This window comes from Thalassophryne amazonica, chromosome 1, assembly GCF_902500255.1.
Source record: "Thalassophryne amazonica chromosome 1, fThaAma1.1, whole genome shotgun sequence".
NCBI classification, from domain to species: Eukaryota; Metazoa; Chordata; class Actinopteri; order Batrachoidiformes; family Batrachoididae; genus Thalassophryne; species Thalassophryne amazonica.
Window position 1 is genome coordinate 149,623,622 of NC_047103.1, and position 15,636 is coordinate 149,639,257.

Here is a 15,636-nt window from a genome sequence, read left to right on the forward strand (position 1 = left end):
CTTGTCATTGGACATAAACTCTGCATTCATTTAAATTTATTTGTTGTTCTCTCTTGCCCTGTCGGTTAAATAAATGCTGTGAGCCAGTTTCTGACAGTCTGTGTTTACAGCTGCCATTTTATTTATTAGTGCATTTTTTAAAGATTCAGAACACCATTGTTCAGCGACAAATGATGTGTTATGCGAAATTCCTTCTCTTCTCAAGGCTGATGCTCTGAACGCTCAGTTCAGCCACATGACTCTGGCGCAGCAGCCGACAATCGAGGGCGGACCCTCGGCTTCGGACGCCCGCCATTATCAGAGCGTCTACCACCACCCCTCCCCTGTGCTCCTGCAGGGAGGTCCTCCACAGCAAGTTGCTAGCTACGTGGTGGCAGGTCCATCAGGAGGGCACCCTGGGGTGTTGCCGGGGCAGCCTGTCCCTCTCCCGAACCCAGGCCCCCCATCTGCTTATCCCACCACCACCCCTGGTCCTCCTGCTTTTACTGGGCCAACGGCAATACTCCAGCAACACGCCTACATCCAGCAGCCTGTCCAGCAAGTGAGTCCCCTGCTGAGACATCACAAAAGGTCTAACCATTGTGAGATGTCTTCAGTTGAGCTTTTCTCCATATTAAATTTGGCTCCTTCACTTATGATTAAAGGTGTTTTTTTTGTTTGTTTGTTTTTTTTTTTGCCGTTAAACAATGTGGTGCATTCACATAACATTAATTGCATCTCTTGCAGGTTTCCCCATGTTACTGCTCATCAGCCCAACACCCCCACTGTTCCAACCAGCAGCAGCAATACCGGCCGCCTGTCAACCCGCTGCCCTATAACTGCCCTCAGAGGCAAAACCTGCCCCAGCAGCAAGGTACGGTCCACCTTACAAACTAGTTCCTAGTACAGTTGTGACACACATAGATACACGTGTGTGTGTGTTTATCTACATAGATAAAATAAAACATGCATTGGTATCCTAATTGAGCAGGTTACTAGCAAATTATATCCAATTTTCTGTGTAGAAACCAGAGACACAGCTTATTCATTCAATATTTTCTTTGAAACCAGCTGTAAAATCTCTAGGATAATAAAAATATGTATTTTAATAAACGATTGAAAACCTTTGATGTGAAGTGATTCTCTTTGTCAGGCTGTATGTTGTCAGGAGTAAAGCCTTGGTTCCACCAAATAATAAACCGTGAATAATGACCACGCATGGGTGTGTAGTGATTATTTCGAAGAATGACCCATGTTTTCATCTATCACGTATCCACTACTAAGGTGCCTCTATGTGCCTCTCTGTACCCCGCATGTACCACGTAGCAGCGTGTAGCGAGCCATGACAAAACCTGTCCATTAGAGCCTCGAATAGCTCGTATCAGCCACGCAAAGCCATGCAGTGCCATGTAGCATGAAATCGGTGCAACGAACGCACATTTGCTCCTAGCCTCCACCCCTCCCACGCTTGTTTCCCTCATGGAGTAAGAAAGAGAGGGGGGAAAAAAGCATCCAGATGAAACAGTCTTCTGTGATTCAGAAGCGATTAGAGGTGTTTTCAGGCATCCAAGGTTTGGCAAGAAATTATTATAATCCGCTACAAAATAATTATTTTATATACAGCGTCTGGAGCACAGAGCAGGTGGAATTGTGTGCGCAAGAGGGCAGCCGCTCCAAAAATAGCCTCTCAGATCCGTGTAGATGCCAGGCGCATGGATAATGGGCTTTTAGCAGCCTCGTAAGCACCACGCACATACCTCTAAAATCCTCGTTAGTCATCGTAGTAAGTCATACACAAAATGCCCCACGCTGTTGGGAGCTAAATTTTGAACATATTAAAATTAGCACCACACTCAGAGATGAGCCTCCTTAACCAAAAATAACACCTCCATTCTCCCACAATAGTTGAACAAATCTTGTAGCAAAAAAAAAAAAAACAACATGCTGCGTGGCTCATTATTCATCCTTCATTATTTGGTGGGGACCCGGGCTTTAAGCTCAATCGCTCTGCTGCATGGTGTTTTCCTCAGATATCAATAGACTTTAACACCCCGCCCCTTTGCAGCTTATCTGCTTTTGGATATAATTTATTTTTGTTTGCCGCAGACGTACATTTCTTCACAAGGGAGTTACTGTAGCTGCAGCCCAGCAGCTGTAGTGAAGAACGAATATTTCTTCCTTCCTTTCCTCTCTGCGTTTGTTTTGTTTTTATGATTTCTCATGTCTCCCTGGGAGTCATCTACTTGATTATTCTGTCCCCCCCCCCCCTTCACCACAGGAGTTGGGATTGTTAGCTCCTGTTCTGTCTCACTCGCACAAGTGCACATGCACATTCTTGCTTAACTGGAGGTAATGTCTGCACAGTTGAAGCCTGTACAGTCGAATACGGACACAGACCTCGCGTTTGGTGCGTGCACGGACACAGACACTCGTTTGGTGCATGCGCGCACACGTTTGTAAGTGGCTGCGGCACTATTCTGTCATTTGTGGGCTGCAAATGCAGCCTCCCTGCTGGGGACCCGGGAATAGACAGCGGACAAATGAAGCTTGCCCTACAAAGGCAAAGGACACCAATTATTTCTGAGAGAAGCAGAAAAAATGACTTCAGCGCCTCATTTTCGCTCCCATTTTTTGCATTAGTGCAAGAAGAAAATCCTGTAAATAAGCCATCAGTGGCTGTGTGGTTTTTTTTCCTTCTTCTCCTTTTTAAGAATGCTGTGACAAGCCGCCGTGTGCTGAGAAACAGCTTTTAAAGTCAAACCACCACGGCGCTGCTTTATCAATAGTGGTCATTTTCTAAAGGATCTTCTAGAGTTTTTAAGCAAGTATCAGATCAACCCCCCCTTTTTTTGTGACCATTTAAGATGTTCTTTTGTTTTTGACTGATGGAGTTCAGGGTCTTGGGATGCAGTTGTATGATTTATTTTTATCCCACACAGCAGGTGGATGAAGCCTGAGAGGCGGGACGCGGGGCCGGGACGCTGCCTGAGAGGCCTCTATGAATCTCACAGTGAACCGGTCTCTTTTTCAGCCCCTCACTCCTCATCTGTGAGAAATGCACAGATCTCCACATGTCCAGACTGTTGGCACTGTATAAACCAAAGCGTTCAAAAACCATTTTAAACACCAAGACACCAGAGAAGCGGCAAACCCAGACATTTAAAACCCTGGAAAGAATTGCAAATTATTTTTCACTTGATCAGTGTGCATAACCTAATGTAGGGAGCTGTTAATGAAGACTTTCCAAGATTACAGCATGTCTGTTCGTCAACCATTTAGCTAAAAATAATAAATGGACTGCATTTATATTCCACTTTTCCATCTATATCAGAAGCTCTAAGCGCTTTGCATTAATGCCTCGCATTCACCCAATCACTCACACACTAATGTCAGGGTGCTGCCATGCAAGGCGCTCACTACACACTGGGAGCAACTTGGTGTTTAGGACCTTGCCCAAGGGCCCTAAAGCCCCTTTCACACCGGGGCTGCTTCGAGTTGCTTCATGTGGTGTCATGATGAAGCAGGAATGTCTGCGTCAGGTGCGCGCAGCAGGGGGCAAAGAGGAGGTGAGGACGCAGCCTGCAGGTCCTCTGCACAGAGATGTCCTGTCTCTGGCAGTCAGTCTGTGAGCAGGACTTATATCCTATTTGTCCTTTATTTAACACAGTGATGAGAGAGTTTGAGGAGAGAGCGAGGAATTAACTGCCTGTATCCAGTTTTTTTTAATTGTTCCCATGTGCGCGCCTGAATGAATCATCCGTGAGTGGACTGGAGATGTCCGGACTTTTTACTGGATGTGGACATGTCCTGTCTCTGGCAAGCATTCTGTGAGCAGGACTTATTTGTGAGAGAAGAGCGAGTAGCTGCAGCAGTCAGGCTGCAATTAGCATTTTTTTTTTTTTTTTTTTCTCTGTGCTCTTTTTGAGCGTGTAGTTTACTGCATTATGCACATGGTATAAAAACAATCCTGCCTGATTTATACTTCAGGAACAATGGAACACAGCAGGAATCACAAATTAGTGTCGGGTAACGTTGTATTGTGAGGGTGTGGCTTCCAGTCACGTTGAGTACTGTTGCGTTGCCTTGCTTGCGCTGAAACCACTTAATTTCTGCATCCTTTGCTCGACGCAGAAAAAAATTTAAACATGTTTAATTTTTGGTGTCCGATTCGCTTCATCCTTTGCGTCCCTCGTGCTGTTGTGGTGTTGAGCTACATCGTCTCAGCACTGGGTTGCTTCCACGTGGCGTTGTCATAATGCTGCACGATGCAACTCGAACTCGAAGTGGGCCCGGTGTGAAAGGGGCTTTAGTGATTTTTCTGGTCAGACGGCGGTTTGAACCGAAAAAGTTCCAGTCACATCAAACACAGCCATGGAATTGGCTGTGTTTGATATTACGGTCATTTCATGGGTGGCTTTGAGTGAAGGTGGAAGGAGGAGGAGGCTGGATAAAAATAGACCTCCCTGTGCTCCTCGCGGAGTGCTTTCATTGTCTCGTTGTACTTTTCTCCCAGGGCACTGGACTGTAAAGACACCTTCACAAAAGGACGTCCTCTCCTTTTGTCACGTGGATTGTGACGTGTGTCGCAAGGGACAGCACTTTCAAATATCTTTTTGTCACCTTGACATTTAAGCATCCGGTCTCCCCCAGGCTAAGAATGGGCACCTCTGCTTTAGCTCGTTTTCCAAGCGCTTGGGTTTGTGTGACTTTGTATCACCTTTTGTGTGTCATTGTCTCTGAATGTGATCCTGTTTTCTGTTTACCCCTGAACTGAACTTAATTATTAACTGAATCATTCATTGAAGTGGCCCCGCCTATTTTTTTCCTTTCCAGCCACTCCGCTCACAGGTTCAGGCCACTGCAGGCGAAATCAGATATATTGACTTTCTCATTTATTCCAAGTGCCTCAAACCTGCTTAACTGCAACAGTTCTACTCCCCAAGCCGAGCCCAGACTTCCACAACTGTTCAGTTTGCTGCTCATTCCATTGTTCTCCCTCTGACACTCCATCAATGTTCCTTTGTTATGATTGGTGCAGTTGCTAAATTGCCCCTTAAAAAGTTGTCTTTATGGTCCATCATCTTTTTTCTTCTTCCCTGCTTAGCATTTATGTGCAGCGTGTTTGCTGTGCTACATATTAATCATCAGTTGTAATTGTGGCATATTTGTGTCACTGTTCTTGTGTGAAGTCTTCTTATTTGGTCAGCGTTGCCCTCTTTTTCACTTGCCTCAGTGCACCAAGCCGTGATGCCAAACCCAGCGTCCAGCTATCAGACTGTAGCGGGCGTGCAGCCAACAACAAACCTTGCTCTCGCTGGCAACCAGCAAAGCAATATGGGAAACCAGATGCAAGGCATGATGGTCCAGTACCCTCCAATCCAGTCTTATCAGGTATTCACGCCACTGTTGATGAAACGCTTCAGCGAGCTTGTTCAGTATTTTTAAAAGAAAAAGTTATTAAACTAAAAGTGATCATGTTCACTCACTCTGTTCATTTTATTAATATAATTTCATGTTTTGAAACCTTTATAAAATGTGTTCTCAAAGGATGCTGTTGGTAGCACAATAATAACAGTCACAGTGGACAGTGTAAAAGGACAATTCCCTTCTCGACTTCTGAGCTATTCCTTCTCCATGTCAATAAAACACAAACCTCGAATGGCTCGTATCAGCCATGTTAAGCCATGCAGTGCCGTGTAGTGTGACATTGGTGCACGAATGCACGTTTGGTCCTAGCCTCCGTCCGTCCCACACTCGATCTCAAACACAAATAAGTTCAAAATTGGTTTTCGTCAAAACTATATTTGCTAGTTCATTGAGTGTAACAGAACAGTGTTTAGTTTGACGCTTTGATTCTTGTTGATCTTGTTTTATGGCCATGTCTTTGCTTCCTTTTTTACTTTTTTTTTTTTTTCCTCTTCATGTTAGCAGGTTTCTGTCCCCCAGCAGGCATACCAGCAGCCAGTGTTTGTGTCCTGCCAGCCAGGACAGGCAGCAGTGGCTGTTGCTGGCATGCAGCCCTGTTACGGCTTTGTCCCGCCCAGCCAGCATACCACCATGAGGTACGATCCAAAGTTTACCATTATTGTAATCATTAGTTTTTAATGTAGCTGTTCTTAAATGGAATTTGGTTGATCTAAAAGTAAGTTGGTCCAGATGTGACTGTGGTCCAAAACTGGTGCTAATTCTCAAGTCACAAGGTGTATCAGCAGCTTTTCAGTTGATTGTAACTCCACTAAAATGTAGATCATGCCTAGAAAAAGTATTGTGACGGATATTTTTCTCTAGCCTGAACTTGAACATAGACCTCTCACTCACTCATTTTCAACCTTCTTTGGCTTTCGGCTGTTCCCGTTAGGGGTCGCCACAGCAGATCAATCGTTTCCATCTCACCCTGTCCTCTGTATCTTCCTCTGTCACACCAACCACCTGCATGTCCTCCTTCAACACATCCATAAACCTCCTCTTTGGCCTCCCTCTTCTCCTCCTGCCTGGTGGCTCCATCCTCAGCATGCTTCTCCCTATATACCCTTCAAACCGCTTATGCCAATTGAGGGTCACGGCGGGAGCTGGAGCCTATCCCAACAATCATAGGGTGGGGATCCCTGGACAGGACGCCAGTCTGTCACAGGGTCACATGTAGACAAACAGACACATCCAACCTGCACGCACACCTACAGACAATATCTGAATGTGGGAGGAAGCCGGAACACCTGGAGAGATCCCACGTAATCACGGGGAGAACATGCAAACTCCACACAGAAACACCACAGGTGGAACTGATCCTATGACCTTCTTGCTGTGAGGCAGCAGTGCTAACTGCTAATCCACTGTGCTGCCCAACATAGCCTGCATCACTATGAAATAACTATAAATGCCATGTTGTTGGATTAAGCTCTTCTATAAAACAGAGGCTACTTTCAGCTTCTCCCTTTTCCACTCGGGGTTGCAACAGAAAATCCATTATGAGTTTGTGTGTTGATTTCTGACATGTTTTAGGGCATGCATGAGCGGCCTTGAAAGGGAAACCTTTGTTTTGGAGGAATGCGCACTAACCACTTGGCCACCACGCTGACCTGTGGTGAAACAGAAATGTTATGATTCTTTAAGGTTATGGTGAAGGTGAAATGGGACCAGTAACCCAGTTGACCTCATGGTTATGGTTGTGAGGTGACATCTTCTGTAGGTTTTGACACATGATGGTGTCAGGCGTTTCATGTTTGTTTATATTATGTTATAATGTGTTTATATGATGTATAATTTTATTGTATTTCAATTGAATGCTTGTCATTCATTCAGGAAAAATCTGGAATTGTAGTCTGGTTATTTCATTGCGCATGAAATTGTTCACTTGGTTTTTGTTCCCCAAGGCCGGCTGATTTACACTCCACCATTCAGTACGTGCACATTATAATAATCAATCTGAGGGACTAAAGTACAGGCTAAAAATTCAAGAATATTTATATTATGCATTTTTCATCAAAGAAAGGGATTCTGTTTTGTTTCAAAATTAAGTTACGCCATGTTTCTTGTCTTGTAATCTTCCTCCCATTTATATTAATCCTTTGTGGGGGGAAAAAGACAGTTTCTAATAGATGGATTATGGCTGTAATCAGGTTTAGATGTGTTAGGATGTGAGTACTAAATGTGCTCCAGCTCGCACAGACTCAGTCGCGTAGTGATAATTCTTCGTCTTAAGGTAACTCAGAGCAGCCTGATTTGTGGCTGTCTGAAGGAGCTCAGGGCTGAACTCACCATTGGACACAGAGTTTGTGGGGGGGGGGGGGGGGGATGAACTGGATCTGTAAGAAGCTGATAAATGTCTGCTCCAACACCCTCGCTTTTACTTTCCTCCATTACTCTCCTTGTGGAGGATATTGTGGAGCAGAGTGCTCGCTCATTACAGCTGATTGATAGAACGAGTTCACAGAAAACAAAATATGTAATTAGTTTCTACTTCCACAGACACCGTCGGTCTGGGTGCCGGTGAGTGCAGCGCTGCTGGAACCATTGTGCACTCATATGCATAACAGACACCAGACATGAATATAACCATGCAGTTGTCACAAAAGAACAATGCACAGAGATGCACACACACTTGCACGTGCACATTTGAGGCGAGGTTGCTTCCTCATTGTGCCAGCTGTAAAATCAGGGCAGTCGGTGTGGAAATGATTTATGGTGCAGTGTTGGATTGCTCCCTTGTCTCCCTGGAGGACTGACTGACCACCTGCAGCCTGTTTCTCACCAGCTGTAGCTCGGTGCAGACAAGTCCCAGCAGGCGGGTTGCTTACAGAGCAGGGCGCCTACTTTACAGATTGACTTGTGTTAAATTTCAGTTTTAATATTCCGACAACCTCCGTGTGGAATGTGTCGGAACTCATTGAGCTTTGTGCCTCTCCATAAGTTGCTTGGTGGACTGAGCATCATATGGACTGGTTTCAGTTTCTGCACAGGCTGAGTAACTCACTGCAGTCGTTTTGACCAGTTTACGCTGTGCTTATGTTCATTCACAGTTCAACCGTGAGCTTTTTGCCTGCCCCGATGATGGAGCAACTCCAGTTTCCCCAGAATTCTTCCAACTGCATCCCCCAGCAGCATCCAGGCCAGCAGTATGCAGGTGTGTATAGTTTCATCTGACCAGAGTAGGGATCGAAACAAAGAGATCATCATTGGAGTGATGGGGACATTTTTTTTAAAGATGGAATTCTAGCAGGGTTTTTTTTATATACTTTTAGTGGATTTTAAATCTTTGCAGACCAGAGAATAAAACATTACTATGAACCACATCTGAGATTTTGCAACAATAGATCCCTGAAAAAAAATGCATTAATATTAAAATGGAGTTAAAAGTAACTGAGGTTCCTCACTGTGGCACACTGGCAAGAACTGAGGTTTTACAGCCATTACCAGTAACGCTAACCACTAGAATATAGCACAGTTAATGCTAACTGTGTTTAAATACAGTTGACATGACCACATATGCTAGCTGATAATGTGTGCTCTGATGTGCCACACCAACTGTACATGGCATTTGTTTTTAATACGGCTCTTCAGTAGTCAAACACGACATGTCAGCATAACAGTCACACAGTGTCTCATCCTGAAGCTGGATAATTTAGAATTTAATATTATCTTTGGTACAGTTGATGACAAAGCATTCGAGTTTCCTCACAATTTAAAATTAAAATGTGAAGCAAACTTTTTTCCTTTCCTACTAAAAACAGACAGACCCCTCAGTTCCTAATATAAGTACCATTAGCTGCTTTAACCGGCATGTACGACTGACCATCATCAGCATAGCAGTACAGTTTTATTCAGTAATTGCACGGAACCACAGCAGACTAAGTTCAAAGCCCTGGGCAGGGCCGGCCCAAGCCTTTATGGGGCCTTAAGCAGAATTTCATTTGGGGGGCCCCCCTACCATCACCTCAGCACCAGATGCCTCATTATTCCATAGGCTACACTGTTGTGTGTAACGTACCCACAATCATTAGCATTATTTGTAATTTTCTTATATCATACAGGTGTCATTCTTGTTTTTAACCTTAAAGGGGTAGCAAACCCATAAATGTTTTAATTAACTTCTACATACAGAGTGATGTATAAGTATGGCTCATTAATTTAACTATTTGAAAGTAACATGAGCAGGCAGGAGACTGCATTTATAGTAAACACGTTAAATAGTTTAATTTCTTTCAGATGTGCAATGGTGTGCAAAATGTTCAATATCCAAATACAAAATAAAATCAAATGAAATTCACATTATCTTACAGAAATATAAAGTTGTAATCAAAATTAAATACTTAAATTAATAAATACAATACTTAAATAATCTCCAAAATGAACATAGAAATCCACAACATAACAGCAATGTGTGTGCATAGGAATGCACAAACATTGCACTGGGGGCTATTGCTTTAACTTTGGCCTGCAAACCATTGAGAGCTGAGCTACTTTTCCCCACCTTTTGCACCAAATTAATCTGAGGAGTTGATCTGCCCTGCTGTTTAACTCTAAGTTTTTCTTTGTAAGGAAGACTATCAAATGGATTCGCCAAAATCCGGTCCACAACATTCAAATTGTCTGCCATTATGTGCAGCTTGCTACCTAGCTAGCTCGCTAGCTGGGACTGGCGCGAGGCTAGTGTGAAGTTTGTCCGCCTGTGAGTGCTTTGAGACGGTGGAGGAGCTCAGCAGCACCCGCTGCTCAGTAGGGACAGAAACTGCGATAGAAGTCAGTCTCCAAACACAAGCAGCTACAAAAAAAAAACAAAAAAAACACCAGAAATAGAAGTTCGATTTGTCGCCAGTCGTTTTTAACAAAGAAATACCGCTAAGAGGATTAGGAAAGTCTCCGGTTCAACTCAGAACAGAATGAAAATACTCCCACGGATGTTTACACCAAAAGATCGCTGATTCGCTCATTTCGCTGTCAATCAGAAAGGGATTCAGCCTCAGTCAGATCATCCAATCATCATGCAGAAGCTGAGCGTCCAAGCCAGCCGAGGCCAGCCCACTGCCCCATAGACCCCCAGACACTCTGAGCGTCCGATGGGCGGGACAAAGCCCAGCATTTATCCAATGACTCGTCTCGTTTCGCTGCATGCTTTGTGTCGCTATTGAAGTCTGTGATCAGCGTCCACACTGTTTAAAGCACTGTGAAGCTGCTGGTTTGAGTAAGAGGGAAGCCGCGTCATTACCAGTGATAAGAAGCTGATTCTAAACAAAAGTTGAGCGCGTTGTAGCGCATATTTAGTCAATGACATGTACACACAACAGTATATATTTGATCACTTATTTTTTGACATTTTAGGGGAAGCTGAGCTTCCCTTGCAGTCTTAAAGCAATCGCCTCTGACTTTAAGACACCTAAAGCACTTTACACTAAACGAACGGAGCATTTCGCAAATAATGACAACAAAAATTGTAATATTGGACATGCAAACCTACCTTTGTCTTGTTGTTTTTTCTCGTTTTCCAACTTCTTCTTTTTTCTTTTCTCCGCTCCAGAGGGATAATTTCTTTTCTGAGACATTACTTACACTCACTTCATTCCTCACGATTAGTCATCGACCACCAGAACCAAGCGGTGCATCTAAATTTGCCCAACGGTGGCAGCAGCCAACAGGAGGCATCAATTAACCTAGTATTGGTATTTTGTCAAAATGAATTTATTTTTTTCGGGTGTAATACAATTTCGTTTAAATTATTCAATATTGTTTTAATGTATATATTTACTTTTTTATCACAACGACTCGGTGCTCTCGGGGCCGTGGAGGCCCTAAGCGACCGCGTAGTTGGCGTATGCCTTGGGCCGGCTCTGGCCCTGGGGTACACCATACAGTGTTTTACAGTGGAAAATATGATGGAGTTAAACCAAACAATTCACTAGGTTTCATCAGCTAGGTTTATTTTAGTTGTTTTTTTTTTTTAACCATGGAAGAATCTGACCAGAGACATAATGAACTAAAATATGTATGTTGCTATCTGCAGTGTTAACCCAACATTAAGTGAAACAATATTCCACAGTGAACAGACGGTCACTCGCCATCTCTGAAATCTAAATGCTTCCAATCTCTGGGTACCAGCACAGCTGGAATGCATCTGTTATTCTCTGCTAGACAGAACGTAGTATGACCAGTAGAAATCATTACTCCCTGTGTTGTGATCCGTCTGCTCACAGGTGTTCTAATCTACAGCAGGGTCGCACATAAAAGTGACATATGTAACACTCGCCTCTGGCATTAGCTGCCAGAGAGATTCACTGTCACCGCCGTCGTTCAGATATCCTTTATTTCCACCATCTCTCAGTGCCAGTAACTGCAAGATGTATTCCTTCATCACCAAGACAACGGTGTCATAATGAAATAACTTCCTTGGGTTTATTTTGCCAGTGAATGTGTATCAGACCACTGATTAGGTTTGCACTCGGATTTCAAAATGGAAAAAGACTGAGGCGTGCTGATAAGTCTCTGGAGTTTAAAGTGCTTTCCACATCCACTTTTTCCTCTGCAGTTGCAAGGGGAGTAAGTTGCTATGTTCTACAAAATAAAATTTAAAATGACTAACCTTCAAGGAGAGAGGGGAAGAAAAAGTCCTGCTGTAGTGAATCCTACACACTGAGTGTTTTGCATTGGCCTTTGAAAGGCTCATAATCACAGTCCAGAGGCTGAGGTGGGGCGTTCTCCTTACCAATGACCTTTATTATTCATGTCTAAATTGGAGGGAGCCATCAATTTCAGCTAGTCAGTAATGAGGTCACATGAAGGTCATGCAGCCGCCTTACCTACAGCGTCACTGGTAAACATTTTTTAATTGGCCAGACTGAGGCCAGAAATAATCTGTGGATTACATGTGAGGGCCTGTTGTCCTTGTAAGTGTTATTATGGAGCCAGCAATAATTCTTAAATCAACAGTGGCACTAGCTGTTAGCTTTATGTCAACAGTAGGTAATTAGATTTAAATATGTTGTACTTTTTGAGTTCAGGGAGCATTAGGAGGTGGCGTCGCCGCAACGTGTGCCGTTGCCATGATTGTTTATGATGTCACATCTGTCCGGATTTGTGTGTCACAAACTAATTAGATAATTGGATCTCCTGGATCAACACGGAGGATTTAGCAGGAAACTGGACTAGACACTTATTGGCACTCTGGATGTTCCCTTATAATCACAGCACTTAAAACCTAATTGCTCAGGGGCTGAGAGCATTGGAGTAATGTTTCGCTGGTGAGGTGTGGATGTGTGGAGCCGAACAGAAGTGCTGAAACTGAGCTTTAGGGTAAAAACGGATTTACTCTGATATAGACTATCATTTTAACAGTAAGGATAAATAAATGGTGACTTTATGGGAACTAAAATAAACTCAATAGATGTCAGATACAAACATGACACAAAAATGTAAGCGCCGTGTCCAGGAATGACCAGTTGTTAAGAACCATGGTATTATTTTATACAGTTGGAAATCTCATCTTAATCTCCTTATTTTTCCACCTCTGTAAAGATGATTTGTTTTACTCACGTCTGTTAGGAAGAAAAAATACTGACAAAATATAAGATTAGGGATGTCCCAATCAGGTATCTTTTATTGTTTATGTTTTGCCCCCGATCCTGATCAGAGTAATTTAATTTTGAGTATTTGCCAATAGAGTCCTGATCCAACACTTGTAATTTCCTTGTTATTGCACTTGCACATAGCAGAATGCAAGTACATTAAACAGTCTTTTGTATATGCTTGTCACTTTTAACAGCTCTGCCATGCATTAAGAAATAAACCTTCAATCCAAGTCCCTTCTTAATGTTTGTATTCTTTTTTTTTTATGTAAACTGATACATTTTTTGTCTTATCATTTCCAGTTATTGCAGAATTATAATAGTAAAACTGTGACACTCAGTAATGGTGACTAAATGACATTTTAGTTAAATAAAAATTCATTATTACTGTATGTTTAAAAAAAAAAAAAAGTCTTCAAAAGTGGACCTCTACTCCAAGAAGGGGGCCAGGGCACTTTCAGCTCTCCTCGCTGGCTATGCCCCTAAAAAATGCACCACGGTGAGGAATGTAGCAATTTTTGTAGAAGCTGCTACCTGACTGACCGGGAGGAAGGTTGTATCACACACGCCGTTCATCAGTTTGTGTGTATTTGAAGTGACGTGAAATATGTTTTTGAAACTCTCACCATGTCAGATGTGAGCACCTCTTACCGCTTCGTGTTTATCAAACAGAGGGAGACTGACGTGCACTACAGATCACTTGTTACATATTTAGAGCAGAGGGTTTTTAAAACATGCACCGTGGCTGTGTCATGAAGCAGCATCTGCCATGACTGTTCACGATAACTTGGGATATGATATAATCAAAAATGCCTGTTTGGCCAACTTTGATCAGATTCGATCAGATTGGGACATTTCTATTTACGATTTGGTGTAACTTTTGAATGCAGCCAGTTTTAAGGTGTGTCTGGAGTTAGGACCACAGACTGAACATTTAAAAGCTTTTGGAAGGTGGAGTGTAAGCACTGTTTATTTTGTGTGCAGGGTTGCTGCCGGTGCCCCCTGGCAGCAGCATGGTTATGCTGCAAATGGCAGCACCTGCCTGCCAGCAGCCACGGGCGCTCTCCCCCTGTCAGCGGAAACAACCAAACCACAAACACATTGACCACCAGCGTGGCCGCAGGCCCGCCGATCTCCCACCTCCTCCAGACAACACCCAGGTACAAACGCTGCACGGGCGCCCGCATTAGTCACAGATGATCCACTGAACAGAACGGGCGAGGGCGATTAACGGATGACAGAATTTCAAATAATGGAAATGGAATTTTTGTACGTTGTAGTAATAAGTTTGTGTTTTATAACCTTTTGAGTTTTCAAAAAAGGCTCAGGGATTTAATTTGTCCAGTGGCCCACAGGCACCGACCAGAAAACAGCAATTCCCAGATAATTTTCAATTTAATTATGTTTACCGTATAGAACAATACAGTATGTCATAAAGTTAAGGCGGCCACAAGAAAGCAATTTGAAAGCCAATTTAATTCCATTGTCTTCAGCGTGACAGCTTATGTGACATGTGAATTGTCACCATCAAGCCAAGCTCCGCCTCTGTGGCGCTGCAGGCAGGTTAAATGTTGTTGTAAATAGGCTCTGCAAATGAAGCCTGCGCCGCTGTAACATAAAAACGAGGAGAAAATAGTCCTTAGCGTTAGGCTGTAATGGTACATTAGGGGAGCTAATGTGGATGAAATGGTACATTAAAGCAGCAACTTCAACAACAATCCAGTTTGCCGACGAAATTGGTAAGGTTGTGTTTTTTTTTTAATGAAAGTGTTTCTGTTCCTCTCCGTCTTGTCGTCGTACCACCGGCATGTTGGGTGTAGAGCAGCCTGCCCTCGTCTCCGGCCCTCACTCCTTCGCCAGGCCAGCAGCCCAGCATCAAGGGCCTCCCATCAATCATCTCTCCTATCTCTGTCATGGGCCCACACCACCACCCACCGCTCCCTACAGCCTTCTGCCACAGTGGACAAGGTCAGCAACGTGAGGATGTACGCACCACACTGATCTGAAGTCAGAGTAGCTGCTAATCTTCTGATTCATTTTGACCGAACTTTACAGGTGAAGCACACTTTTCTCTACTGGGCCAACCTCTGCAGTACAAACCATCCGTCAGACCTCCACTGATCCACTCCGCCCACATGGTCGCCAAACACCAGGTCAGACACAACGCCGAACTTTAATCCCAGCTGACCAGTGAAGATGTTGAAAGTTCTATCTTTAGTTACATGTTCTATATACTTCCAGCATCTAAATATATATTTAATTTCAGGAGTTAATCCTTTCACCCCGTGCTCCCTACCACAAATAATGAGCCTCCTAATTCTACTAATCCTAATTCTGTCCTCCTTAGGGCCCACTCGGAGTTTGGCGTGGCGGACATGGGAGGAAGGCCAGCAGAAAACCCTTGTCTTCAGATCTCAGTGTAGGTCACGCAGGTAATAGGAAGTCCAGAGGGAGACTTACATCCAGAGGGAGACTTACATTTAGTGTATAGTTCAAGAAAAGGTGAAATGGAAAAATGTGTATGTGTGTATTCTGTACAGCTGCCTAGCAAAGGCATTCCAGCTTTTTCCACTACCATGCCACTCAATTTTCTTCAATTTAGACT

The 15,636-nt window shown here is 43.5% G+C and overlaps 1 protein-coding gene across 1 annotated transcript in view; it reads left to right on the forward strand.

Annotated features, from left to right (window-relative positions):
• Nucleotides 1-15,636, forward strand: part of LOC117516642 (R3H domain-containing protein 1-like) — a 118,777-nt gene that overhangs the window by 101,045 nt on the left and 2,096 nt on the right. Inside the window, exons 34-42 of the mRNA XM_034177509.1 lie at nucleotides 206-541; nucleotides 727-853; nucleotides 5,213-5,370; nucleotides 5,908-6,041; nucleotides 8,496-8,599; nucleotides 14,016-14,191; nucleotides 14,852-14,999; nucleotides 15,087-15,184; nucleotides 15,379-15,463. Of these exons, the coding sequence (XP_034033400.1) occupies nucleotides 206-541; nucleotides 727-853; nucleotides 5,213-5,370; nucleotides 5,908-6,041; nucleotides 8,496-8,599; nucleotides 14,016-14,191; nucleotides 14,852-14,999; nucleotides 15,087-15,184; nucleotides 15,379-15,463 (1,366 nt within the window). The remainder of the gene's footprint in view (nucleotides 1-205; nucleotides 542-726; nucleotides 854-5,212; nucleotides 5,371-5,907; nucleotides 6,042-8,495; nucleotides 8,600-14,015; nucleotides 14,192-14,851; nucleotides 15,000-15,086; nucleotides 15,185-15,378; nucleotides 15,464-15,636) is intronic.